A 27,412-nucleotide genomic window follows, 5' to 3' on the forward strand; every position below is an offset into this window, starting at 1 on the left:
GGCGCCTCCCTCCTGGTTTCCCAAGACAGTTCCTTGAATTTTATGGCCTTGATGGAACCAGGCCCCCTCCACTGATAACAAGGTGTGAGGCTAGCTTGTAATCTAATACAGCTGGGTTGTAAAATTGCCAAGTCACACTGGTGAGGAAAACCAAATGTTAACCGCTTACTGGCAGGTCAACAGAAAAAGATGTCAAGAGAAAAATCCCCACAAAAAGTCTTTGTGTACAGCCATTTTAAATGCAGGCCAGGGCAAGCTGGCATGACAGAAAGTAGTTGGAAGCTGCAGACACTTTAAAGCAAAGGTTGCTGCTACTGCTGCTGCTCTGCTCTGCTTTACTTCCCCATCCCTGGTTGCTTGGTTGGGGGCTGCGGTCTGCCAAGGTGCACACACACACACACACGCACACACAATGTTTACTCCCTCCGGAATATTGCTAAAGCTAAGGGAGAAGGGGATGAGTTTTTTTATCAGTTTCATTGTTTCTTATCAATTGCACACCAGCAGGAGAGCCTCCGGGTGTAATTGACATGAAACTGATTAGAGGCAAACAGAACTCCAATGAGCTTTTTGCATTATCAGCGAACTGGGTTTATACAGATTTAAAGGCATAGTAGCTCCCTCTCTTCGGCTTGGTGCCCACCCAGAAAATCCGGACCACCTAATGGGTTAAGTGGGTGCCAGGTAGCAGGGCTATAATCCGGGTAAAACCCGGATAACCGGGTGTGTTGTGGAAAAAAAGTCTGACCAAGTTAACATAAATTGCCATAAGCTTTATTCAAAACCCACTCATACAATTACTGCAGTAATGAGAGAGATCTCCCAAGAAATTTGAAAAAAATCTCTCTGCCCTCCATGCGCAGTGCACCATATTTTATACATGAAGTTACCAGCGAGCCTCACTGAGCATGTAAAAGATATGAAAACAGCAAACAAATCAATAGCAATACAGAGGCGCTTTTTCGCAAGGGACTTTCCGATAGTTCAGAAATTATGTCTTTGACCCAGGTGTACTTATTACCAGGAAATCTCCACCATCTGGCCTAGCTGTAAACTGTTCTTTGTTATTTCTGGTCTCCAGCTGGTTTCACAAGCCGCCTGTGTCTGCCCCAGACTGTCTCCCCCCAAAAATGACACAGTCAGATTTTACAAAAATTTATTTTCTGGAAAAACAGGATGGATGCTAAAGCCAAGAGGGATTCCAGTAATTTAATTTTCCTCATCAGGTGTTTTTTCCTAAGCCTGCTACCCAAGGTGGTCCTTTTTTACTAGAAATGTTTGGAGTTTTATCCATAGCAGCAGAAAAGTGAGCAGTGAGCTTTTTTGGAAGGGCCTTCGCTCAGTGGCAAAGCACTTGCATTCAGAAGACCTCCGGTTCAATTCCCAGCATCTCCAATTAGGGCTGGGGAGGACTCCAGTCTAATACCCTGGAGAACCACTGTCAGTCAGGCCATACCTTTTTGGTTTAAATATTGTTTGTGTGTTTTGTTGTTTGATGTTTGCCACCCTGGGCTCCTCCTGAGACGACAGGCAGGATATAAATTTTATAAATAAATAAAATGTCTGCCCTGTACATTTAAAGCACTATTTAAAGCACTAAGATGCTAGAGTTGTTAGGGGACCCCATTCCCTTCCCAGAGTTCCTTGGGAAGAAGGACTGATTGTTAAAACCACTCTGCAATTGTAGCCCTGTGAGGGTAATAGGGGGTCTCCTAACAGCTCTCAGCACCCATGAACTACAGCTCCCAAGATGCTTTGGGAGAAGCCATGACTGTTAATGTGGTATCATAGTGCATTTTTCCACCCCTGCTATCTAATATCCCGTGTGACCAGAATAAAGCAGACAGAGGCCAGACAAGAAACTGATAATACCTTGCTGAGGTAAAATGAAGAAAAACAGCTCATGAAGAGAAAGAAACAGGGTTGATTTTGTCTTGTTTACAGGGTTCAGGCCTACTATTTAGTAGGGAGGTATTCCACTACACAAGGGAAACACTCCTTCAGAACTGCACAACCGATCTGAACACCTCAGAAAGATCATTTCAATCCGAGTGGTTTCTAGGCAACACCTCCATCCTCTCTTGGTTGGCTGTTTAACTGTCAACAGAATTAACCCTTAATGATCCCTGTTATTGTAATTCCAACACCTGGGTCTAATGCATGCAAAACATACCACCGACCTATACCAGCACCATACCATGCACACAACACATCATATCTGAATTATCTCTCCATCCTTGCAGGTGATGAGGAACCAGATGCAGTCAAGGAGAAGCATTCTCACAAGGAAAGGAGAAAGGCAGAATATGTCACTAGAAATAGCCCTTTGAGATTTTTGAGTGAGAATATGAATCTGTTTCCTACCATCGGAGGAAGAAACCAGTGAAGGAACACAATGGACCTGTCAGGCTTGGACAGATTCATGACCCATTGATGAAAGCTGCAAACCCTACAAGGCCCCAAGATGTATGCCAAGAGTGGGAGGACGCGTTACATCAAATCAAGACTTGCCTCAGACCAAACAATCCATGCTGGATAGATTCCTTACAAGTGTCTGGTGTGTGGGAGGAGAGAAACCGTATAAATGCACTGAGTGCAGAAAAGCTTTCTCTCAGAAAGATCATCTGGTCAAACATCAAAGAATTCATACTGGGGGGAAATGTTTGAATGCTCCGAGTATGAGAAAACATTTCATTTTTCATTCATTTCATTTCATTTTTAATTTGTATATCACCTTTCTACATTATTGTTCTCAAGGTGGTTTACAACCATAGAAATGATAAAATATACCCCCAAACACTGTCATTGTGTAATAATTCAAAATATAACTAAAAATAAGCAATTGGCAAAATTCAAGGATCCATTTCACATATCATGTTAACAAGATATCCACAAATGACAACAAAACAAAAACACCATCAATTACGATATATGTTCATCCTAAAAAGAAATACCCTGCATATAGAAGAGTGACATGTTGGGGCAAGTGTTTTAGTCTCAGCCACAGAGAGAGATGTTTTTAATGCATTTTTCGAGTACATTTGAACTTTATACACCACTTAGAGCATTTGTATGGAAGAGCAGGCAACAGCCTACCATAAACCAACATGTTTCCCAGTGGAACCCTTTTCAACTTGTCATCCTGGTTTCTCTTCATCCCCAGGCCTTTCAGACAACACAACTGACCTGCCATCCAATCTGCCAGGAGGGTGGTTCATCACAACATTATAATAGCAGTGCAATCATTTCGTAAAAGGATTGCTTTTGCTAGTGTGCAAAGCCATCATTAGCAGTGTCATCGTAGCAAGACACATGAATGCTCTAATGTGGGAAAAGTTTCCAATACCGCGAGGAGACATCAAATACATGAGCAAACTCAGTTTGGAACACACTTCAGTCAGGGAAAGATAATGAACATGAGAAAACCCACACGTGAGAGAGATACCAATGATCTAGGTGTGAGAAAAGCGCCTCTAGGAAAGATACAGTAACTAGACTCCAGACAATCCAGGCAGGTGAAACCAGAACTGTTCACAAGATAATGACTTGTGATTAGACATCAAAGAATCACCATGCATGTGCTTGCAAACGACTCATTGTCTTATTCACACCTTATTTATTTTGCTAACATCAGAATCCTCCTTATTCTTTGACAAAATGTCGTTTTCTTTTTTCCAACTGCACAGTGAGGTTAAGAAGCTGGGCTGGGCCGCCCTGCCCTTCCCAGACACTTTTGGAACCAACTGCCCTGTGAGTAACAGCAACAGGACCATCTGCTCTAGGGCTGAGGGTATCAACGGGGCCGCCTCAGTCTGCCTACCTTAGTGGGAGTAAGAAGAAATGGACAGTTCCTAGCTAGGCCCCAGAAGGCCAAGATCCCACCCTGTAATGCCTTTCCACTTGCATTTTAGGCACTTCCAGGAAAATCTGCCAGGCTATTTCTCAGGCATCCACTACAGCCTATTTTGAACGGTGGACAGACCCATCTGGTTCTGGTGGTTAGTAAGAGCCTTGTAACATTAACTTGATGTCTGAGTTTGCTTGTTTTTCCTCTTGCAGCCCTTTTATGGAGTGTCTTTTTTTAACTGCAAGCCTGAGGGCAGCTGTTTTTATTCATCTGTAAGCTGCTCTGTGAGACCTTTCAAGAGGAGGGTATAAATGCTTTATATAAATAATAAAATGAATAATGTCTTCCCTTTAAGCAATATATGAAGCCTGAGAGCTTGTTTGTATTTCCTATGTTAGCTTATAAACCAAGTAAGTATTAACTGAGTGGCAGAATAAAGCATTCAGTTATTTAGTTGCAGGCATTACAGTTTAAATCCCCCTCTCCTTCTCCCGATAAAGGTCATCCATCAGGGCGACCAAGGCTGATTCAGTCCCAAAACCAGGCCTGAACCCAGACTGGAACGGGTCAAGATAATCTGTTGCATCCAAGAGTACTTGCAATTGCTGTGCAAAATGCTGCCCAATATATGTCTTCATCTGTAACAGAAAATCACCAGACTGTTAGAACACTTTGGGGTGTATTCAGCTAAGCTTTTAGTCAGAGTTGGCCCATTGAAATGAATGGGCCTAAGTTAGTGAGTAAAAGCTAGTTGAATACAACCCATTGTTAGGTTTGTGATTGTTGTTTGTCTATTGTTGCAAATGAAAAAAGCTGGCAGGGAAGCAGAGGTGGGTTTTGCGTTTGTATGAAAGGGCTGTGAGCTCCGTTCTGGTACTGAAAACATATGCTTGGGCTGATCTGCTGCTCAGGTGTGTTCTGTTCCTCAGTTTTAAGTGTGCCCACCCGCCTAAGTCACTGTTTTGCACTTGGCTCCTGCTGGTGGAGTGCAGGATTCTAGTTTGAAAAAACCAAAAAAACCAAATTAGATCCCACAGGCCTGACTTGGAGAGCTCTGTTGGATCATGTCCATTTACACCAGCATCCTCTTTCTAGGTGTGGCTAGCCCGACAGCCAGATATGGAAGCGACAGCCTTCCCCTGTTGTTTTGTGTGCAGCATGTGGAATTCAAAGCTAGACTGCCTCTGAAGCTGGAGGTTCTATTTAACTATCATGGCTTTTGGGTTAGCCTTTACGAATTTGTCTAATCTCCTTTTTATTAAGGCCAATTAATCCAGCACCACTCTGCATCACCCTGCAGCAAATGCCGTAAGAATTATATATTGGGACAAGATGTCTGTCTTTTTTTTCCTGTCATTGCTTAACTCAGTTTCGTAGTATTTGTGGGGAAGGTAGAAAAAACTACAAGCCAGTTACAATGCCAGCACCTGGCTCTTGTTTTGTAAATCTCGTTATCTCTTTAGCAGATTCACACCTGATCTCTGTTTTCAGTAACTAATTGGATTATTATTGGATTTCATTTATTTCAATTTATGCCCCCATTTTTTCAAAGCAAAACACCTTAACAGAGCTGCTTACAGTTTGAAACTAGCTATAAATGCAATAAAAATTCAACATCACCTAATAGTTTTATTAGGAATACCTAATTGTTCTATTAGGGTTTAATTTCTTCACCCGGAAGGAAGGAAGGAGATTGCTCTTTAAGGTGGCCCCTTGTGTTAGCAGGACCTCCTTTTTAAGGACCTTACCTTGTTAAGGATCTTCCCCCATTTTTGGAGAGACAATGCACCCACATAACAAATCAGGAATTACCCCCAGGGAATGACACTGGGTGTTGAAGGCCTCCAGTTGTTCAGCTCTTTGTGTCAGTAGGTGAGGCCCATCAACCTGAGGTCAGGGCTAGCTTTTGGGGGCAGGTTTGAAAGCCATCTTCTATGTCTCTTGGGAGAAGAAGGATTTGAGAGCCTAAATTTCAGCTGGGATCAAGCCACCACCAACAGGAACACTCACTTCCAAGCCTCCTGCCAGAATTTGCTCTTCTTTTTGTAAAAGAATTTTGCTCCAAAAATGGAAGTGAGGCCAGTTTTGGCAGCAGGAAAAGTCCCTTCTGGGTTTGTCCCTGGATGGAGAATGGGCCACCCAGAATGGATAACACCAAGAGAACCTGAACACGAAGAGTCTCAGGGGCTACAACAGAGCTGGGAAGCTCAATGGCAGGCATTGCTGAAGACCCTCCAGTCTCCTCACCCAGAACTGTGGAATTTGCCACCACTGGAACGCAAACCATGGGATGATACGAATGCCTTTCTGGCCTCCTTCGAGCAAGTGGCTGAAGCCTGCCAGTGGCCAAGAGGAGAGTGGGCAGCCCGGCTCCTGCCAGCTCTGAGCGGAGAAGCCAAAGCTGTCTTCAGCAGGCTGGGTGCCGGGGACAAAGGAGACTATGGGAAGGTGAAGGCTGCCATCTTGCAAAGGGATGCCATCCAGATGGAGGTTCAGCGCCAGCACTTCAGGCAGCTTCGCTATCAGGAGGCTGAAGACCCGCAAAGGATTTACAGCCAGCTGCAGGAGCTTTGCCACCAGTGGCTGAAGCCGGAGAGACGCACTAAGGAGCAGATCCTGGAGCTGCTGGTCCTGGAGCAGTTCCTGGCCATTCTGCCGCCAGAACTCCAGACCTGGATCCAGGGAGGGGGCCCGGAGACCTGGTCCCAGGCTGTTGCCTTGGCGGAGGACTTCCTGATGAGCCAGCAAGAGTCCACGACTGGAAGATGCCAGGTGAGATTTTTAATATCCAGATAATGATAAGCACTTTAGTACCACTCCCTATATATGTGTGTGTGTGTGTATAGTACTTTATGTATTTTAATTTATTTTAATGTTTTTGTGATTTTATTGTTTACAATTTTATTATGTATGTGTTTGATTTTATTTTTGTAAGCTGCCCTGAGTGCCCTCTTATAGGGTAGATGGGTGGGATAGAAATATTTTAAATAAATAAATAAAGCTACTGCTAACCTGAGGGGCTTTATTTGGCTCAGGGCTGGCACTGAGGGTCGATGTTTGGGGCATCTGATGAGGGCCCCAAACCCAGCAGGCGGCCCACTAGAGAGAGCTTTATTTATTTTCCTTTATGTAGAAAGGATCATTAAATTTGCTTCATCAAGATTCAGATGGATTTTTTTTGTTTCTAGTCCTTAGACAGGGGTTCCCAAACTATGGTCCGCAAGCTTCGTTCAGATGGCCTGTGTCGTGTCTGCATGAAAGTTTCACATTTATTTTTTAAATTGTATTTTATTGCTTCTTTTATTTCTTATAATGTATGTAATACCATAAATTACAAGGTAAAAATAAAAGAAGCAATAAACATTCAATTTAAAAACAAACAGCATGTAGTAGTGCATTACAACTGCCCCAACAGGAGCGGCCTAAGAGAACCCTTGGCAGTTTTCACGTGGTCCATGGGAAGACAGAGTTTGGGAACGGCTACCTTAGATCATTAGAAAACAAAGGTTAATGACATAAAAGTTAGCAAAAATAGAAATTGACTTCAACACAAATAAATGTTGGGTTAAGAAAATGAAGGTTGATATAAACATGATATCGGTTTATTTCCCCCTGACCTGACCCCACACTCCAGGTGGCTGGGTAAATAAAAGCCTGAATAAACTGGAGATGACTCCCTTCCTTCCTTATGCATTCAATATCAATACCCTGTAGATTGTATCATATTGCTGACCCTGAGCACAAAGAAAGCTAATGTTTCTTTTAACATGTCTATAGATTTCTACACGTATCTGTTTGTAAATGCAGAAATGTAACCTGAATGTATCCCCCACTGAATGATGTTCCTATATTAATGTATATATGGTAAGTGGTGTTGTTTTAGAAGATACATTGTAAGTGGAGTGAAAGAGGGGGAGTGAATGGGCAGTAGAATGCGAGATGATTGGCTGAGTGTTTAAAATGGCTGAATGTATAAAAGGAAGAGTGAGAGTGGAATCTGGGGGGGGAGAAGAGAAAGAGTGGATTGCTTGGTGGGGTTTGAGAGAGTTGTTTGCCAGGAGAGCATGGAGAAGGAGGGAGGTGGAGTTCGGATTAGTATTGAGTAAAACCATATGCTTATGTGCCTTAAGAAGAAATCTTGTTAATCTTGTTAGCGTTGTTATCTGTAATAAATACTTAATTTGGTTTACCAAAGGCCTGATCCTTGGCTGGGGTTTCACAGACCAGAAGGGAGGGTAAGGTAATGACCAAGGCTGAAGGGGAACTAACAAATGGTGGCAGCGGTGAAGAGAATAACAATACCAGTATTCAGAGTCTCTGGGAATACTAGTATTGGGACGTTACTGGTGGTTGCCTGGCAGGGGGATCTGTTGAGATCTGTGCTAGAGCAGATAGGTAAACCATAAGAGAGTGCGGTCCGGACTGGTGGAGTCCCTGGTGGTGCCTAGAGACAGGCAGTAACCACGAGCAGGTAGGAACCTGACAGGGAGAGCCAAGAAAGGCTGTCACATGTGGTGGCAGTAGCGGTGGGATACGAACAACAGAGAATCCAGATATGAACCAAAGAGAGTCCCAAAGACACGTGGTGACAAAGGAGACTACGTCACAGGTGTTGGCTGTAGCAGTGAGATACGAATACTAGAGAATCCCTAACAGTGGTGTGGCAAACAGAAATAACAAAACAAGATTACTTGTGAGAGTGACTGGCAAAGAGTGTGTGGCAAAGAGTGAGTGAACTCAAACACCATGGCTGAATATATAAAAATGAAAAGAGAGGAGCTGGTGGAGAAGTGCATAACATTCAATTTACCTCACGAGGGTAAAGGGGTAGATGAATTGAGGGTAGCACTTATAGGATTTACAACTGCCCAGCAAAAACAACCTGTCAGGGAAGAGACCCCAGAAGGATATTTAAGCAATCCCGCTTATATAGAGTACTTGAGAGAGAAGTTAAGATGGGAGGCTGAGGAAAAAGACAAGCAGAGGAAGTTGGAAGCTGAGAGATTGAGGATGGAAGCTGATGGGAAAGACAAGCAGAGGGAGTTGGAAGCTGAGAGATTGAGGATGGAAGGTGCAGAGAAGGAAAAACAGAGGGAGTTGGAATTTGAGAGAATGAGAGTGGATGCGGAATTACAGGCAGAAAAGTTAAAATTTGAAAGAGAGAAGTTTCATTCTGATGAGACAAGGAAAGACAGAGATGGAGCAGAAATAAAAATTACTCCAAAGGACTTTGCTGTCTATGAGCCTGGTCAAGATCCTCAAATTTACCTCAGCACCTTTGAAAAAGCAGCTCAGTTGTGGGGGCTACCTGAAGATAAATACATGCAGTATTTATCAAACCTGATTAAAGGGGAATTGGCTGAGGTATACCAATATTTCCCCTCAGACAGGCCCGTCACCTATGCTGAATTCAAAGAAGCAGTGTTTAAAAGATTCAGACTGGGGCCTGATTATTTTAGAAAGCTTTTCAGAAACTGCCAGATACAGACAGGGAGGTCTTTTGTGGAACTGGGAGCAAAGTTGATGGATATATTTGGAAAGTGGATGAGTAGTGCCAAAGCTCAGTCAGTGGAAGAGGTGAAAAGCCTCATGATACTGGATCAATTATACCATCAGTTACCACCAGAAATAAGGCTCCTGGTCAAAGACCATTCCCCTACATCTGTGCAGGAGGCCGCAGAGATGGTGGATCACTTTGCCTCCAATAGAACTGGCTGGGTGGGGAAAACATCAAGAGATTTTAAACCCAGACCATATAATGCTGGCAGAAGGGATGTGGTACCACAGCGAGTGAGTCCTCCATTAAAATCTGAAGGGCACAGGACACCCCAGAGTGGATCTGTGTACCCTAAAAGTGAGGAGAAATTATGCTACAAATGTGGTAGACCGGGGCACCTACGTTTTCAATGTGAGGTTTCCAACCCCAGTAGTAATCCTGCTCAGACAAGGGCAGTGAAAACAGAGCCCAAGGCTTTAGAAACAGCGAAAAAGGTTCAGTTTTGCCAGATAAACTGGACAGAAGTAACAGACCTTGATTCAAGTCTGAGAGAGGAAGTGAGTGTACAAGGGGCAAATTATTGGGCATTGCTTGATACTGGTGCCGCTCAGACATTACTGAGGCCAGATTTAATAAAATCTGAGGTAATATTACCTCAGGAAACTGTGACTATCCAAGGAGTGAGGGATCAACCAGAAAGTTTGCCTGTGGCCCTGGTGGATATGACTTGGAGAGGCCGAGAGGGCCGATATAAAGTAGGCATTAATGCCCAGCAACAAGAACCAGTAATACTGGGAAGGGATGTAATGGGCGCCCAAGGAAAGATCTATGTAGTGACCACACAGCAAATTGGCAGAGAAAAAGAAGCCATATTAAGGGGGGCTGAAACAAACAGGGTGGAATCTGTTAACCAGCCTCAGGTCACCATAGCAACCACTAGCAGGCCTGCTGAAGAAGACAAACTGTATCAATTGTTCTCTGGGGAAGAAGCAGATCAATTCAGGGAAGAGCTGCAAAAAGATATAAGTTTGAAGCAGATAAAGGAACAAGCTCTGACCCAACAGATTCCTTTCACTGACAAACTGAGGAATCAAGTTGTGTGTGAGAATGGGATTTTATATAGACTGTGGTTGCCTGCTGAGAGAAAGGATGAATGTGAACCAGTGAAGCAATTGATAGTACCTAGCAAATACAGAACCAGATTGCTAGAGGTAGCCCACGATGTCCCACGTGCAGGACATCTGGGAATAAAAAAGACCAAGAGGAGATTGGCTACACATTATTATTGGCCAAATATCTCCAAGGATGTAAAACAACATTGTCTATCTTGTGGAATATGGCAAAAGGTGGGAAAGAGTGGAGTAAAGACCAAGGCACCCTTAAAGCCCCTTCCTATAATTGGACAACCCTTTTATAGAGTGGGAATAGATTTGATGGGCCCTTTTTCCAAACCCACAAGGCATGGCAAGAAATATCTAGTGGTGGTGGTGGATTTTGCCACCAGGTACCCAGACGCAGAAGCACTGAGATCTGTAGAAGCCCCTGTAGTGGCAGAGGCTTTATTAAAAATCTTTATGAGGCTGGGTTTCCCTCATGAAGTGCTGACGGATCAAGGCAGTGTATTCACGGGAGAAGTGATGCAATGTATGTGGAAATGTTGTGGTCTAAAACATCTAAAGACCACTACTTACCATCCCGCCACTAATGGGCTAACAGAGAGATTCAATGGAGTTTTGAAGGGCATGATCAGAAGCTATGTTCAAGATCACCCACAAGACTGGGATGAACGGTTGGGATGCTTCTTATTTGCATACAGAGAAGTCCCTCAGGAGTCAACAGGCTTCTCACCCTTTGAACTAATGTTTACTAGAAAAGTGAGGGGACCTTTGGAACTGCTAAAAAATTCATGGGAAGGAACTCTGGGAGAGTACAAAACTTCTGTAGTAGATTTTGTATTGGAATTCCGCAATAAATTAACATCAATGATGGAAGTAGTGAAAGAGAATTTGAGTCATGCACAGGAGAAGCAAAGTTACTGGTATGACAGAACAGCCAGAGAACGTGTGTATAATGTGGGAGATATGGTTATGGCGTTCATACCCAGGAAACATGACAAATTACAGGCTAACTGGGAAGGACCATATACCATCAGAGAAAGGCTTGACACAGTGACGTATGTAATCACCACAGACCAATTAAACAAAAGCAAAGTGGTTCATGTAAATATGTTGAAGCCTTACCATACCAGGGATGCACAGGTGTTGCAAGTTACCTTATTCCCTGAGGGAAATGGGCCTGAACTTCCAGATTTGGTACAGGAAAGCAAAGACAAAGGAGGGGTAGATCAAGTGGAATGGTCAGAGGAGGTGAAGGAGGAAGTAAAAGAGGAGATTCTGAGAGTTTTGAAAACCTATAGGAATCTCTTTAGCAACAAACCTGGCGGAACCAGTATAGTTATACATTCCATTGATACTGGAGATCATGTCCCAATCAGATCTGTTCCGTACCGTGTGAATGGGAAAGTTTTGAATGAGATCAAAAAGGAGGTGGAAGATATGCTGGAATTAGGAGTGATCAGGGAATCCATCAGTCCCTGGGCCTCAAGTATTGTCCTGGTTCCGAAAAAAGATGGAACGACAAGGTTTTGCATTGATTATCGACTAATCAATAAAATTACTGTCCCAGATGCATATCCTATGCCTAGGGTAGACGCTATGTTAGAGTTATTGGGGGCAGCAACCATTATCTCTACACTAGATCTCTGTAAAGGATTTTGGCAAATGGAACTAGACGAGCAATCCAGAGCCAAAACTGCCTTCAGTACACCAGATGGGTTATATGAGTTTGTGACCTTACCCATGGGACTAAGGAACTCACCAAGTTCATTTCAGAGGCTAATCAATACTGTGTTGCGAGGCATGTCAGATTTTGCAGTGGCCTATATCGATGACGTGGCCATTTTTAGCAAGTCGGTGCCTGAGCATGTCCAACACCTGACAACAGTATTGGAGGCCTTAAGAAAAGCAGGCCTCACAATAAAAGCTAAGAAATGCCAGTTTGGACTAAAGGAAGTAATCTATTTAGGACATAAGGTGGGGAGTGGGAAAATCACCCCCTTATGGAGCAAGGTGGAGGCAATACAAGCGTGGCCGATCCCCTTAACCAAAAAACAAGTAAGGGCATTTCTGGGTGTGGCTGGATTTTATAGGAAGTTTGTGAGAAATTTTGGGGAAATAGCAACCCCCTTGCGTGAATTAACAAAGAAGAAGTGTTCTGAGTGTGTGGTATGGACGGATGAATGTCAGAAGGCTTTTGATCTACTGAAGCAAGCCTTGTGCCAAGGACCCATATTAATAGCACCAGACTATGAAAAACCATTCATCGTGGCTACAGATGCGTCGGACCTCGCGCTGGGAGTCATCTTGCTACAGGAGAGAGAAGGCACCAGACATCCAGTGGCGTACCTGAGTCGCAAGCTGACGCCGAGGGAGAAAAACTATTTGTCGGTCCAGAAGGAGTGCCTAGCGGTCGTGTGGGGACTGAACAAGTTGCGCCCATACGTGTGGGGACGAAGATTCACAGTGACTACGGATCATCGGGCCTTGTTATGGTTGCAGACTATGAAAAACCATAACACTATGCTGCAGAGGTGGTCCTGGGCTCTACAGGACTATCAAGTGGACTTCCAGTTCATAAAAGGCAAGGACAATGTACTGGCCAATGGACTTTCCAGGCAAGTGGCTGGGACTGCAGTGACGTGACCAGACAGAGGAACAAAGAAAGACATTTTCCCCATAGAGACTTTTATTTGTTAACGCGACGTATAAATCCTGGAACAGGAATAATACTCTGCTGTTGTTTAAGGGGGGGGAAATGTGATGTTCCTATATTAATGTATATATGGTAAGTGTTGTTGTTTTAGAAGATACATGGTAAGTGGAGTGAAAGAGGAGGGGGAGTGAATGGGCAGTAGAATGCGAGATGATTGGCTGAGTGTTTAAAATGGCTGAATGTATAAAAGGAAGAGTGAGAGTGGAATCTGGGGGGGAGAAGAGAAAGAGTGGATTGCTTGGTGGGGTTTGAGAGAGTTGTTTGCCAGGAGAGCGTGGAGAAGGAGGGAGGTGGAGTTCGGATTAGTATTGAGTAAAACCATATGCTTATGTGCCTTAAGAAGAAATCTTGTTAATCTTGTTAGCTTTGTTATCTGTAATAAATACTTAATTTGGTTTACCAAAGGCCTGATCCTTGGCTGGGGTTTCACAGACCAGAAGGGAGGGTAAGGTAATGACCAAGGCTGAAGGGGAACTGTAACAAATGGTGGCAGCGGTGAAGAGAATAACAATACCAGTATTCAGAGTCTCTGGGAATACTAGTATTGGGACGTTACTGGTGGTTGCCTAGCAGGGGGATCTGTTGAGATCTGTGCTAGAGCGGATAGGTAAACCATAAGAGAGTGCGGTCCGGACTGGTGGAGTCCCTGGTGGTGCCTAGAGACAGGCAGTAACCACGAGCAGGTAGGAACCTGACAGGGAGAGCCAGGGAAGGATGCCTCACAGGCCTCTCTTATTTCAATACTCCCCTTTTCCTATCTGTACTTTGTTCTTTTGGCTCCTGTGCTTGGGTCCTGCTTATGGGCTTTGTGTTGGGGCATCTGGTTGGCCCTTGTGATAACAGGATGCTGGACTAGATGGGCCTTTGGCCTCATCCAGCAGCCAGGCTCTTCTTATGTTCTTCTTGGCTATGCTGGCTGGGGCTGATGGGAACTGGAGTCTAATAACGTCTGGAGGGCATTGAGTTGTCTATGTCTGCATGGCAGCATCTTTTATTTGTTGTTTCAGGTGCCGTTGCAGGAGATGGCTGTGCGTCTGCCCGAGGCAGACGAGGCTTTGTCAGAGGACTGTCAGAGACAGGTCCACAAAGAGGAAGAGAAGGATGGAGAAATCAGTTTGATGGGTAAGGACCGATGGGAAAGCTGCCTTTTGCCAGAGGTGCCAGGGGCCCATCTTGCTGTGAGTCCTGCAAGACTTGCTCCCTGCTTTGTCTTGCCCATTTCCACCTGGTCTGGGAGGGCGCGGACGGGGCCTTTGATTGCCAGGCCAGTCGCAAAGGCTATTTCTGCTGCTCAGGATGTCTAGAGCCCATCAGGGTGGGGTGTTGTTTGGGGTTGTTGCAGGGGATGGGGAGGGCAGTGTCAGTATTTAGTTTTGGAGATGCATTGATTTTTGTTGTAAATCTGGATTATGTTCTTGTATTTTTGTTGTTAGATCTTATTATGCAGTATCAGTTAACTGCTTAACATTATTGAGCTATGTCCAATTCTAGTTGTACTCTGAGTAGGCCCACTGAGGTTAAGGCCCATTTAACTATTGATTTCAGTGGGTCTCCTCTGAGTAGGACTTAACTGGATTTCTGACTCACCTTTTACCATAGGGTTCCAGAGTGAATTAATTACAACAATAAAACACCCAAATATGAAACTGTTATAGCCATAAAATGAGGAAAATGTTAAAATAATTTAAAACGCTTCCAAACATAAAAAAGTACAAACATTTAAAACCAATTCTACATTAAAAAATAGTTAAAATTAGTTCCAATACAGATGAAGATTGGGATAAAGATCTCCACTTAAAAGGCTTGTTGAAAGAGGAAGGTCTTCAGTGGGTGATGAAAAGAAAATAGAGATGACGTCTGTCTAACATGTATGAAAATAGGAGATGTTTTCATTCATTTATTTGTTTTATATGGCTATTTAATTTTGCCTTGAGCATGTTTCACTATGGAAAGACAGCATACAAATTGTTGTTGATGGATGATATCATCTGGCTGCCAACAATAGCTTTGTTAAGTTGGACTATTTATGGACATTCCTAAACATCCCAAATGCCCTCTGGAAAAGAAGGGTCTTCAGGCAGCAGGGAAGGGACTAAATTAAACTTCACTTGGAAGAGAATTCAAGATCTGCTGTCTTACAGACATCAACAGATCATGTTTAGTCTTTGCGGGATGAGAGGATGAGTAACACACACTAATTCTCCTTCTCTTTGACTTGTAGCCAGTGGGTCACCAACCCTAAATCCCCAGAGTTTGATTCTTCCTCCAGAAAGACAGGAAGTGCCTGACATATGGCCGTCTGAGGTACATGAAGCTCTCATGGGGTTGTTTGCTTTGGGGCAGGTCCAGCCTATAATTTTGTGTCTGTTTTTCAATGCTAAGCCTCAGGACTGGAATATGAAAAAAAAATGTTTCTGGGCATCTGTAGAGTGCCTTCACCTCATCATTAAATAGCCACAGTTTGAATTAACAGGGGTGCCAGGGAGGGCCCATCAACCCTTATAAAGGCTTCGTTAACTTCTGCTGTTAGAAGGCTACAAGTGCAACCTTCAGCAAAATGTTTAAATGTGGAATGTTACCGTTCATTGTTTCAGTCAGTCAGCCAGCCATGTCCTCCTCCCAATACTCCATTCCATTTGCCCTCCCACACAGTTTTTGTTCCCCCCCCCACAGCATCATATGCAGTTTATTGGGTGGGGTGGAGTTGCTGCGCTAACTTCCTAGTAAATGGGAGGGAGAGCAGCAAGATGGGAGGGAGGCTACCACCAGTCCAGCCCCTCTGGCACCTACCACCAGTTCATTTGCACCACACCACTCTACCCGTCTCTCTCCCAGCAAACAACAGTGACCTCCTTGGGTCTGACCTGAGGCCTGGATGGGAAACGGGCTCCAGGCCGCTGGGTCTGAATGGGGGATGCTTTGCTGTTTCAGGAAGCTGTGGGCTTGACGGATGTGACCGTGGCCTCGGATGGGGCTGAGGAGGCTGAGCTAAACCCCACTGGCAACCCTATGTGCTGGGAAGTCGCACAGGAGAATTGTGGGGGCTTTACCTCTTCAGGTAAGTGTCTTCCTTCTGGGTAAGCAAGGTTCTGTGGAGTGGGAGTGATGAGGAGTGGTGTTTAAAGAAAAAAAAACTCATTTAATTAAGAAAGTACACGTGGATAGGAAAGCCTAATCATCTACACTAGCTGAATTGAAAAGGTAGGGAGAGAGAGAATTGTGGGGAGGAGGAGGAAGAACTGGAAGTGATGATAGCCCTGAGAATATCAGTCTAACCAATCAGAGGCATGCTTAAATTTGAAGAAAGTAACAAGGTGAGAATTCAAGGAGGGACCCTTTCAACTGACTAACTATATCCATTGCCCTTAATGGTCAGTAGATTCAGAACACACAGCGAGATAACGCACTGGTTAAAGTGAAACTTCCAACATTCCTTCTCATTATCTCGCACTCCAACTCACAACTTGGAGATATAAAAAGAATATGAAGGAGAGTGTTGTTTATCTTAAACAAAATAACGTCATTAAGCAGGGGCCTTTCAACTAACTATATCCATTACCCCTAATGATCGATAGATTCACCAGGTTGGGGGAGGCTTCTGAGCAGTAAGAATGTAAGAAGAGGCCTGCTGGATCAAGCCAAATGCCCATCCTAGTCCAGCATCCTGTTCTCACAGCGGCCAACAAGATGCCCCAGAGAAGACCACATGGCACAGGCAGAACCTTAAGGAACGCCCTTCCTTCTGCCGTATGTGAAGCAGCAACCATCAGTTGCTTCCGATGTCTTGTGAAGACTTATAGTTTTGCCCAGGCTTCCCCTGACCCATAAGATTGGACCCTGTTTTACGTGTTTGAATCCTCTGGATTTCTGTTTTATTTGCTTTTGTATGCTCTAATGCAGGGATTCTCAAACTGTGGTCTGTGGACCACCAGTGGTCCACAAGTTTTATTCAGGTGCTCTGCGGACTAATGTCCACATTAAAAATCCCCATTGATTTTTAAACTGTATTTTTATTGCATATTTCTTCTATTGTATTTTATTATGTTACAGTTTGCATTCCTCAAAAATTCAAACTAAGAATACAAATACAATGTGAGAAATAAATAAAAACTACAACTAAAATCTTACAGCATGTAGCACAGTGCATTAGAATTGCTACAACACGCAGAAAAAGTGGTCCACCAAGACCCTCTGCTATTTTCAAGTGGTCCGCAGGAGAAACGTTTGGGAAGCACTGCTCTAATGTATTTTTATACTGCTGTTTTATTGGTTTTAGGTTTTGTTTTTGTTTTAATAATACATTGGGGTTGGTTTTTTACACTGCTTACAGATTTTTGAAACATTAAGCGGTTTATAAATACTTTAAAATGAATAAATAAAGCCTGAGCGCAATAGTGCTTTTCCCACATGCGATTTCCAGCAGCTGGTATTCAGAGGCATACTGCCTGCAACAGTGGATGTAGAACATTGTGGCTACTAGTTATGGATAATTAGTGGCAGCTGGTGCCCCCATGTCAGTGGGGCAGCGGAATCTGCTCCGGGTTTTTAGTCCAAACTTTCAAAGAGCTGTCTAAGTGCTGAACCTTAGACAGCTCTGTAATATCTACGGTAAAGCCATTCCTTGATCTGGGCCAGGATTCCAGAATGCTCTGGGCCAGGCACAGGCTAGTCCAACCCAAGACTTACAGAGAATTCTGAAAGGAAGGACAGGGGATTAAAACCCAGAGCAAATTGCACTGCTCCACTGACATGCAGCCACCAGCCACCACTCTGGATAACATCTTTAAAATTTCAAGATTTAATTGACTCATCAGTGCTCCTGAACATTCTCTAGGAGGAGTTGTGATCCCCAAACTTCAGGTCTTCTCTGAGCCCAAACCAGAGAATGAGATGCTTGTAGTGGGCTGTCGTGACAGGATGGCGGTTCAAGGCAACCTTTTTGGTAAGGGGTTTTAAAGACAGGGTGTCTGCTTGAAGGAGGGGTGTATAAAGTGGGTTTTCTGAAGGGCAGGTGTGTGCAGCGAGGGCACAGGGAAACACCCTGTAGGACTCCACCCAGGGTTGGCCCTGCTGTTAAGCTGAATGAGGCAGCCGCTTCAGGTATCTGATGGTGGGTATCACAGAAGTTGGCTATAAATGGTTGGCTATTTAATTCATTATTAATAAATATTTTTATTGCTGGCTGGGGTAGAGGTGGGGAAGTGTTGCTTATGGGGTTTTGGTTCCGCCCACAATGTCATCACACCTTCTGGCTCTGTCCCAGTGAACCTGTGCCCAGCGGGCTCTGCCCCCTGTGCATTTGGTGATAGCCTGAAGTGGGAGCTGGCAATGGCTGTAGAGGCTTCTTCATGCAGTTGATTTAAGGTGGCACATATGGTGGCCCCCCCATCTTATCCTCACAACAACCCTGTGAGGTAACTTAGGCTCAGAGACCGGGACTGACTCAGGGTCACCCCAGTGAGCTCTATAGCTGAGTGGGAATTTGAACCCTGGCACCCATCTTTTCCTCCTTTTCCTTTCATCCCATTACTGAACATGTGGGGAACCTTTGGCCCTTCAGATCTTGCTGAACGTCAGCTCCCATCTTGCTGGCCATTGGCCATGCTTGGGCTAATGGGAACTGCAGTTCAGCAACATCTGGAGTGCCAAAGCTTCCTCACACCTGATTGGCTCAGGAAATATGTTAAATGTGCATATTCTCTCTGTCTGTCTCTCACTCTCACCATCTGTATATGAGGAATCACCATAGGATTTAAGAACTCCTCAGTAGGAAATGAGTTATTTGCTAAAAACCAATTGGTCATTGGAAATATGGTTAGGGTGAGGTATATTTTAGCATAAGTGGTCCCTGGCACATTGGACCCCCATGTCGGGTATGGGAAACGTTTTGACCCTCAAGATGTTGTTAAAATGTAACTCCATCAGCCCTAGCAAGCATGGCCAATGGCCAGGGATGATCCTACCCTTCCTCCCAAAGGAGTCCAGCATGGCAAACACTAAAATGTTAAAACAATACAATTAAAAATAAAAGCATATGAAAATATTTAAAAACAATCACATAACTAATAATATCTAGGTTGCTAGGGACAGTTTCAGTCGTCATATACCTGGGTAAACAGGAATATTTTCAAGTTCCTCCTGAGCGTTAATGAGGGAGATAAATGCACCTCATCACAGAGGGCATCCCACAAATGGGGAAATTTCTCCTCATCTATCAAGAATTAACAGATTTTCTCCCTATTATCAGGAATGTCTCTAAGAGCTGCAATTAACAAATTTGTGCCTGACTCTGAACAACAGCAAGGAGTGTTGCTAGCAGAGGGCCCAAGTGGATCCGCTAAGTTGGCCCAAGACCACAGATTGAGAAATAAAACCACAAGGGACCCGTCGTGTGTGAAAAAGGCCCCCAATTCAAAGGTCAAGAAGACACATTGCAGCAAATCGGGACAGGTTATAAATCAGACGAGCCAAATGAATGGCTCCTTGTCTGGAGCATGCTTGCCACCTCCTAAAGGCCTCCGTGATAGACAACAGGAAATAATAACAATTGTTCAGCTTAAACAGCAGCACAAATGTCCAGAGTGCGGGAAAAGCTTTCTCTTCAGGTCTCAAATGATGACGCATAGGAGGATTCACACAGGAGAGAGGCCATTCTGCTGCCTGGACTGTGGGAAAAGCTTCACTCGGAATGATCATTTGATTTCCCATCGAGTAGTTCACACAAAGGAGATGCCGTTCAAGTGTGTGGAGTGTGGGGAAGGCTTTCTGAAGAAAATGAAGTGGATAGCCCATCAGAAAATCCATACGGGAGAGAAATTATAGGAAGATACAGAATGTTTCACAAAATGTACCTTGGAAACATAGAATTTAATCCCATCCTTCCCAGAAAGCTTCACCAATATCTACTTAAATTGTGTAATTAGGAAATAGGAATAGTACACATTACAAATAGATGTGTGTGTGGAAATGTCTCATAATTTTGCTCTGATGGGCCTTTATTAACATTTATAAGATGTCTTTTTTAATTGAAGTGGATGGTAGTGATGTATTGGAATTCTGACTTTTGTATCTTTAGCAGTATTGTAAAAATAAATATGTGGTATTTCTTTGAAATTTAATAAGTTTCATGAGACCTTTGTTCAGTGGGGGAAATGTTCCACATTCTCTTCTTGGAGGAAAAGCTAGAAACTAGCAATGAGTTGGACTGCAGACTAAGGATGGAAGAACCTGTCAATTTTGGTTCCCCTAGTTTCTTGTTTTTCCAATCTTCAGTTTCGTTCCCCACATTTCTACAGAACCAGGCAAAGGCTCAACTACTCAGAGGCACATTTATAGGGTTAATAACAATGCAGCCTTACAGACAAAAAAAATAATCAGTGCCCCATTTGCATCCCCCCATTGCAGTATTCACCAGCATTTTAGTGTGAATATCTCCTAATAAACAGTTTCATAGGCACCTTTGACTAATGTACTCATTTTTGCAAATGATTCCCCATCACATAATGCATTTTTGTATCTTTTTTTCCCACATGTATTCATTGTTATCCACACTTTCCCCTAACATATGCATTTTTGTAAACACTGATTGGTTGGCGAACTTGCATTGCAAACTTCGAATAAGTGCGAAGTTCACAGAATGGCTGTGTTTTGCTTCCAATATTGTTTTGGAACGCGCCAACTTGATAGATCTGGCTTGAAATGAGAACAGAATTTCTTGCCCATTCCTAATGCAGACTAACACAACAATTCTACACTTGAGTTATGCTGGTTGAGAGACGACAGGCTGTGGTGGAAGTTCTGCTGTGATAATGAAACGTCAGATACGCCACCTGCACAAAAGGTATACTGGTGAAACATCCCATATGTGTTAGCAGGATACTCTGCTGATGCATCTGCTCTGCCAGTGAAGATACGGCACCAGGATGGAGTGGAATCAGGCACAGACAAGGGAGGAAGAAGCACACTTCAATTATTTATATATTGATGATACATAAAAACAAAAGAGCCCTTCTGAATCAGGGCAGTTGCCCATTTACTCCAGCATCCTGGGAAGCCCACAAGCAGGGCCTGAGTGCAACAGCTCTCCCCTCCTGCGGTTTCCAGCAACTGGTATTCAAGAACATGCTGTCTCTGCCTGTGGAGGGAGAGCATAGCTATCCTGGCTAGTAGCCATTGATAACCTTCTCCTCCATGAATTTGTCTAAGCCTCCTTTAAAGCCTTCCAAGTTGGTGGCCATCACTGTCTCTTTTGGGGACAACTTGTGGGAGTACTTTCTTTTGTTTGGACTGAATCTTCCAACGTGCAGCTTCTTTGGATGTCCCCGAGTTCTTGTGTTACGAGAGAGAGAAAATTTTCTCTATCCACTTCCTCCTTGCTATGTATAATTCACTAATAGGCAAAACAAAAACAAAAAAACCTTGCAGTTTAAGAAGGTACTGATAGCCAACAGATATTTCTATCAAACATTAAAAAGCAGGGAAACTGGGCAGCTATATAGTGAAACCTGACCCCTTTCCTGAGATATTGTCCTGCCCTACAAATCTGTAAAACCGCAAATATAATTTGGGTTGGTCTTTCACAGTCCAATCTGCTTCCTGTGTGGCTTGGGAGAATTTGGTAACGTGTGTCTCAGGAGGACCAAAGGTTCTCCTATTCCTGGTCGGGAAGGACCAGAGCTCACAGGTAGAGCATCTGCTCTGCATGCAAAAGGTAATACCTTAATTAGAACCAAGAAAAAATCATCTTCGAGCTGGATATTAAGGAAAAATATGATGGGCAGGGGGAGAGAAAGACTTGCAGTTTGTAACAGTCTTAAAATCAGGAGTAAAAGAACATATGAAGCTGCCTTATACTGAGTCAGGCCATCGGTCCATCTAGTTCAGCATTGTCTGCATTGACTGGCAGGGGCTCTCCAGGATTTCAAGCAGGATTCTCTCCTAGCCCTACTTGGAGATGCCAGGGATTGAACCTCTACCATTGAGCTACAGCCCTTCCCCAGTAAGGCAGTAGCTGCCCCCTGATGTATACCAAGTCAGACCATTGGTCCGTCCAGCAGCTGACAGTGGCTCTCCAGAGTTTCACACAAGAAAAATCCCCAGACCTATCTGGAGACTCCAGGGATTGAACCTGGGTTCTTCTGCATCCAAAGCAGATACTCTGCCACTGAGCTATAATCTGCCCTTAAAATGTAGCACTGCCACTCCAAGAATTCTAGTCTTTGAGCAGCTGTTGTAAAGGATTTGCTCACCAACACAATTGGATTCTTGCCCGAAATCATCGTCCATAGACTTGAAGTAGAACTTGTAGTTGGGCCGCTTGAGGAGCGCCTTGAAGTCGCCCAGCATCACCCGCTCGACCAGGATGAGCAGCTTCACCAGGTACGGCGTCTCCTGGTTGTCCAGATGGTAGATGATCTTGGTTTCTGCCGCTGCCATGGCCACCGCTGCTCCTCGCAGCGGACTCCTCAGGCAGAAGGCTCCAGGCGCCGCTGGCCGAGCCCAGGCCTGTTAGTACAGAAGTGACCTGTCTCGCCAGCAGCAGCGGCGGCAACGAAGGCAGGCAAGCTGCCTGTAACTGGAGCTAGGTCTTTATAATTTGATGTGTATCTGCTCCATATGTAGACAGTACTGAGCTAGAAGACCCAATGGTCTGACTCAGCATAAGGCAGCTTCCTATGCTCCTGGCTGTTTCTGTATATGCAGAGTCCCTCAAGCACCGGTATTGGGACCCGTACTCTTCAACTTGTTTATTAATGACCTAGAATTAGGAGTGAGCAGTGAAGTGGCCAAGTTTGCTGATGACACTAAACTGTTCAGGGTTGTTAAAACAAAAAGGGATTGCGAAGAGCTCCAAAAAGACCTCTCCAAACTGAGTGAATGGGCGGAAAAATGGCAAATGCAATTCAATATAAACAAGTGTAAAATTATAAGAATATAAGAACATAAGAAGAGCCTGCTGGATCAGGCCAGTGGCCCATCTAGTCCAGCATCCTGTTCTCACAGTGGCCAACCAGGTGCCTGGGGGAAGCCCGCAAGCAGGACCCGAGTGCAAGAACACTCTGCCCTCCTGAGGCTTCCGGCAACTGGTTTTCAGAAGCATGCTGCCTCTGCCTAGGGTGGCAGAGCACAGCCATCATGGCTAGTAGCCATTGATAGCCCTGTCCTCCATGAATTTGTCTAATCTTCTTTTAAAGCCGTCCAAGCTGGTGGCCATTACTGCATCTTGTGTGAGCAAATTCCATAGTTTAACTATGCGCTGAGTAAAGAAGTACTTCCTTTTGTCTGTCCTGAATCTTCCAACATTCAGCTTCTTTGAATGTCCACGAGTTCTAGTATTATGAGAGAGGGAGAAGAACTTTTCTCTATCCACTTTCTCTTTTTTTTATCATTAATTTTTATTCAAATTTTCAAAGACAAAAAGCAAAACAAAACAAAAATAATTAAACAATAAAATAAAATGTTGACTTCCGATTTGTTGCAGATCAGTTATAGGTCTACAATATATAACAATCCTGTCTCTTAAATTATATTATAAAATCACTTTCCTCCAGTAGTTATCTTAATTAATCATCAAATCTCATAAACATTACTTTATTCTTTCCACAAAAAGTCAAAGAGAGGTTTTAATTCCTTGAGAGATATATCTTTCAATTTTTCTCCAAATAAACATATTGATTAATCCATCTCGTTCAAATCTATTAGGTCCAATAATTTCAATAGCCATTGTTCCATTATCAATGTTAATTCCATCTTCCATCTTCAATAATCCTGTTAAGTCCAGTAATTTCAGTAGCCATTCTTCCATTATCAGTATCCCATAATTATCTTGTTGTCATAGCCATAGTCCAAATAAACATATCGATTAATCCATCTCATCAAATCTGTTAGGTCCAATAATTTCAATAGCCATTCTTCCATTATCAATATTAATTCCATCTTCCATCTTCAATAGTCCTGTTCAGTCCAGTAATTTCAGTATCCATTCTTCCATTATCAGTATCCCATAATAATCTTGCTGTCATAGCCATAGTCATATAATAAGAGTCTGATGGGAATTTCCTTTATCACAAATATTTCCTTGCCATCAATTCTGAATACGTTGCTGAAATATTGTTGTAAAGTCATATCTCTGTTCTTCTTTTTTACAAAATGCACTGGCTCATCTCTTGAGAATTTTTCCATTGTCACATATCTGTAGTTAATTCCATAGATTTTTTCTATGTCAAGCTCCATCACATCATTCCAGTCCAGAAAATTATCCAAGACCTTGATAACTTTATATCTAATATCTTCATTAATTTCTTTTTTTTTACAATAATTTTTATTCAAATTTTCATAAAACATACAAAACAAAATCATAAAACATTCAAAGACAAAAAACAAAACAAAACAAAAATGATTAAACAAAAAAATAAAATGTTGACTTCCCATTTGTCGCAGATCAAATCAGTTATAGGTCTACAATATATAACAATCCTGTCTCTTAAATTATATTATAAAATCACTTTCCTCCAGTAGTTATCTTAATTAATCATCAAATCTCATAAACATTACTTTATTCTTTCCACAAAAAGTCAAAGAGAGGTTTCAATTCTTTAAGAAATATATCTATCAATTTTTCTCCAAATAAACATGTCGATTAATCCATCTCGTTAATAATAATAATAATCTTATTGTCATAACCATAGTCCACATAAACATATCGATTAATCCATCTCATCAAAATCTGTTAGGTCCAATAATTTCAATAGCCATTATTCCATTATCCATATTAATTCCATCTTCCATCTTCAATAGTCCTGTTAAGTCCAGTAATTTCAGTGTCCAATCTTCCATTATCAGTATTCCATAATAATCTTGCTGTCATAGCCATAGTCATATAATAAGAGTCTGATGGGAATTTCCTCTATCCCAAATATTTTCTTGCCATCAATTCTGAATAAGTTGCTGAAATATTGTTGTAAAGTCATATCTCTGTTCTTCTTTTTTACAAAATGCACTGGCTCATCTCTTGAGAGTTTTTCCATTGTCACATGGCTGCAGTTAATTCCATAGATTTTCTCTATATCAAGCTCCATCACGTCATTCCAGTCCAGAATATTATCCAAGCCATTGATAACTTTATCTCTAATATCTTCATTAATTTCTTCAGAGATAACGTTAAATTCCAAACAGTAGATTTTATTTCTAATATCCATAAACTCCAGATCTTTTTCCAATTCCACATTTGTTCCAATCTCCAGGGCTTGTATCTTCCCTTTATTTTTTCTTTTCTCATCTCTGATCTCATTCTCCTCTCTCACAGGATCCCCTATTTCTTTAAGCTCCTGCGTCATTTTGCTCAGTTCAATTTTCAGCTCCTTACTGCCCTGTCGCAGGGTTTGTTTCGTTATCTCAATCTCATCCATTATTTTCTGAAACATAATTACTTCCAGATTTTCAGCCACTTTCTTGATTGCCATTTTTAAAACCACAAAAACAAAACAAAACAAAAATAAAGAAGAACCACTTCTTATTTCAGCAACAATTGGGTTAATATTCCAGGCTTGATGACATCACAGTATAAACAGAGCAGCCTGCCTTATCTCTCTATGTTCAAGAATACAAAACAAATTTAGTTCCCAGCATCAAAACAGTTAGTGGCGTCGTGAAGAAGCAGATTCGTCAAAATAAAATAGACCAAAAAGAGAATAGTCCCAGACAATATAATATTCCTCGGAATAGAAATCCCTCTTCTGTTTATATCTTTAGAATGCACTTCCAGGACAGCTTTTTGCAATAGAAACAGAGATAAGCTGTTAATTTCGTGAATAACAGAGAAGAGTTATAGCTCACCCAGAAGTTCTTTAAAGCTGATTCATTTGACATATCTCTTTTTGCTGCAACAATTTAAACCAAGTAAAAAAAATAATAGAAAGAAGGGTGCTTGCCTGTTAGTCCGTTTTCTCTTTGAAAAAAAGATAAACGTATCGCATTAATCAGATAGAGCTTGTTTGGAAGTCCGTCCGGCATTGCTGGCTGGACCTTTTCTCATAAATTAATGAAATCCAGTCCTCCCAACAAAAACAGGCTTTTGAGATTGATCTCTACGTTTCTCCCTGCCCGGGAGAAATTTCATCAGTCAAAAAAAAAATGTTCTGACTGATTTATATCTGAATAAGCTTCTTTTGGGGCGGGAGCCCGTCTCAAAAGCAGGCACAAGCGAAGTCACCCTTCCCTTCTCAATAATTTCTTCAGAGACAACGTTGATTTCCAAACAGTAAACTTTGTTTCTAATATCCATAAACTCCAAATCTTTTTCCAATTCCACATTTGTTCCAATCTCCAGGGCTTGTATCTTCCCTTTAATTTTTCTTTTCTCATCTCTAATCTCATCAATCTCCTCTCTCACAAGATCCCCTATTTCTTTAAGCTCCTGCGTCATTTTGCCAAATTCAATTTTCATCTCCTGTCTACCCTGTCTCAGGGTTTGTTTCGTTATCTCAATCTCATCCATTATTTTCTGAAACATAATTTCTTCCATGGTCTCAGCCACTTTCCTGATTGCCATTCTTAAAACCACGAAAACAAAAATTATTTCAGCCACAATTGGGTTAATATTCCAGGCTTGATGACATCACAGTGTAGACAGTACAGCCTGCCTTATCTCTTATATGTTCAGGAATACAAAACAAATTTAGTTCCCAGCTTCAAAACAGTTAGTGGCGTCGTGAACAAGTAGATTCGTCAAAATGAAATAGACCAAAAAGAAAATAGTCCCGGACATATAATACTCCAAAGTTCATAAATCAAATTTATTTATTTATTTTTCCTCCTCGAAATAGAAATCCCTCTTCCGTTTGTATCTTTAGAATGCACTTCCAGGCCAGCTTTTTGCAATAAAAAAAAGATAAGCTTTTTCAATTTCTTTCCTCCTTAATTTCGTGAATAAAAGAGAAGAGTTATAACTCACCCAGAAATTCTTTATAGCTGATTCATTGACAAATCTCTTTTTGCTGCAACAATTTAAACCAAGTGAAAAAAAATAGAAAGAAGGATGCTTGCCTGTTAAAGTCCGTGGTTAATCTCTACGTTTCTCCCTGCCCGGGAGAAAATCTTTACCAGTCAAAAAGAACGTCCTGACTGATTTTAAAACTGAAAAAGCTTCTTCTGAGACGAGAGCTCGTCTCAAAAAGCAGGCACAAGCGAAGTCACCCTTCCCGGAAGTCACTCTATCCACTTTCTCAATGCCATGCATA

At 42.6% G+C, this 27,412-nt stretch overlaps 1 protein-coding gene across 1 annotated transcript; it reads left to right on the forward strand.

The window, feature by feature from the left end:
- Positions 1-5,387: 5,387 nt before the first annotated feature.
- On the forward strand, positions 5,388-20,300 carry LOC133381196 (zinc finger protein 24-like). The gene is made up of 6 exons (XM_061619906.1): positions 5,388-6,619; positions 14,183-14,297; positions 15,397-15,479; positions 16,107-16,233; positions 18,010-18,117; positions 19,423-20,300. The coding sequence occupies exons 1-6, from the start codon at positions 5,915-5,917 to the stop codon at positions 19,995-19,997; spliced, it is 1,713 nt and encodes a 570-aa protein (XP_061475890.1). The 5' UTR covers positions 5,388-5,914; the 3' UTR covers positions 19,998-20,300.
- Positions 20,301-27,412: the final 7,112 nt, after the last annotated feature.

Source organism: Rhineura floridana, chromosome 3 (assembly GCF_030035675.1).
Source record: "Rhineura floridana isolate rRhiFlo1 chromosome 3, rRhiFlo1.hap2, whole genome shotgun sequence".
Lineage (NCBI taxonomy): Eukaryota > Metazoa > Chordata > Lepidosauria > Squamata > Rhineuridae > Rhineura > Rhineura floridana.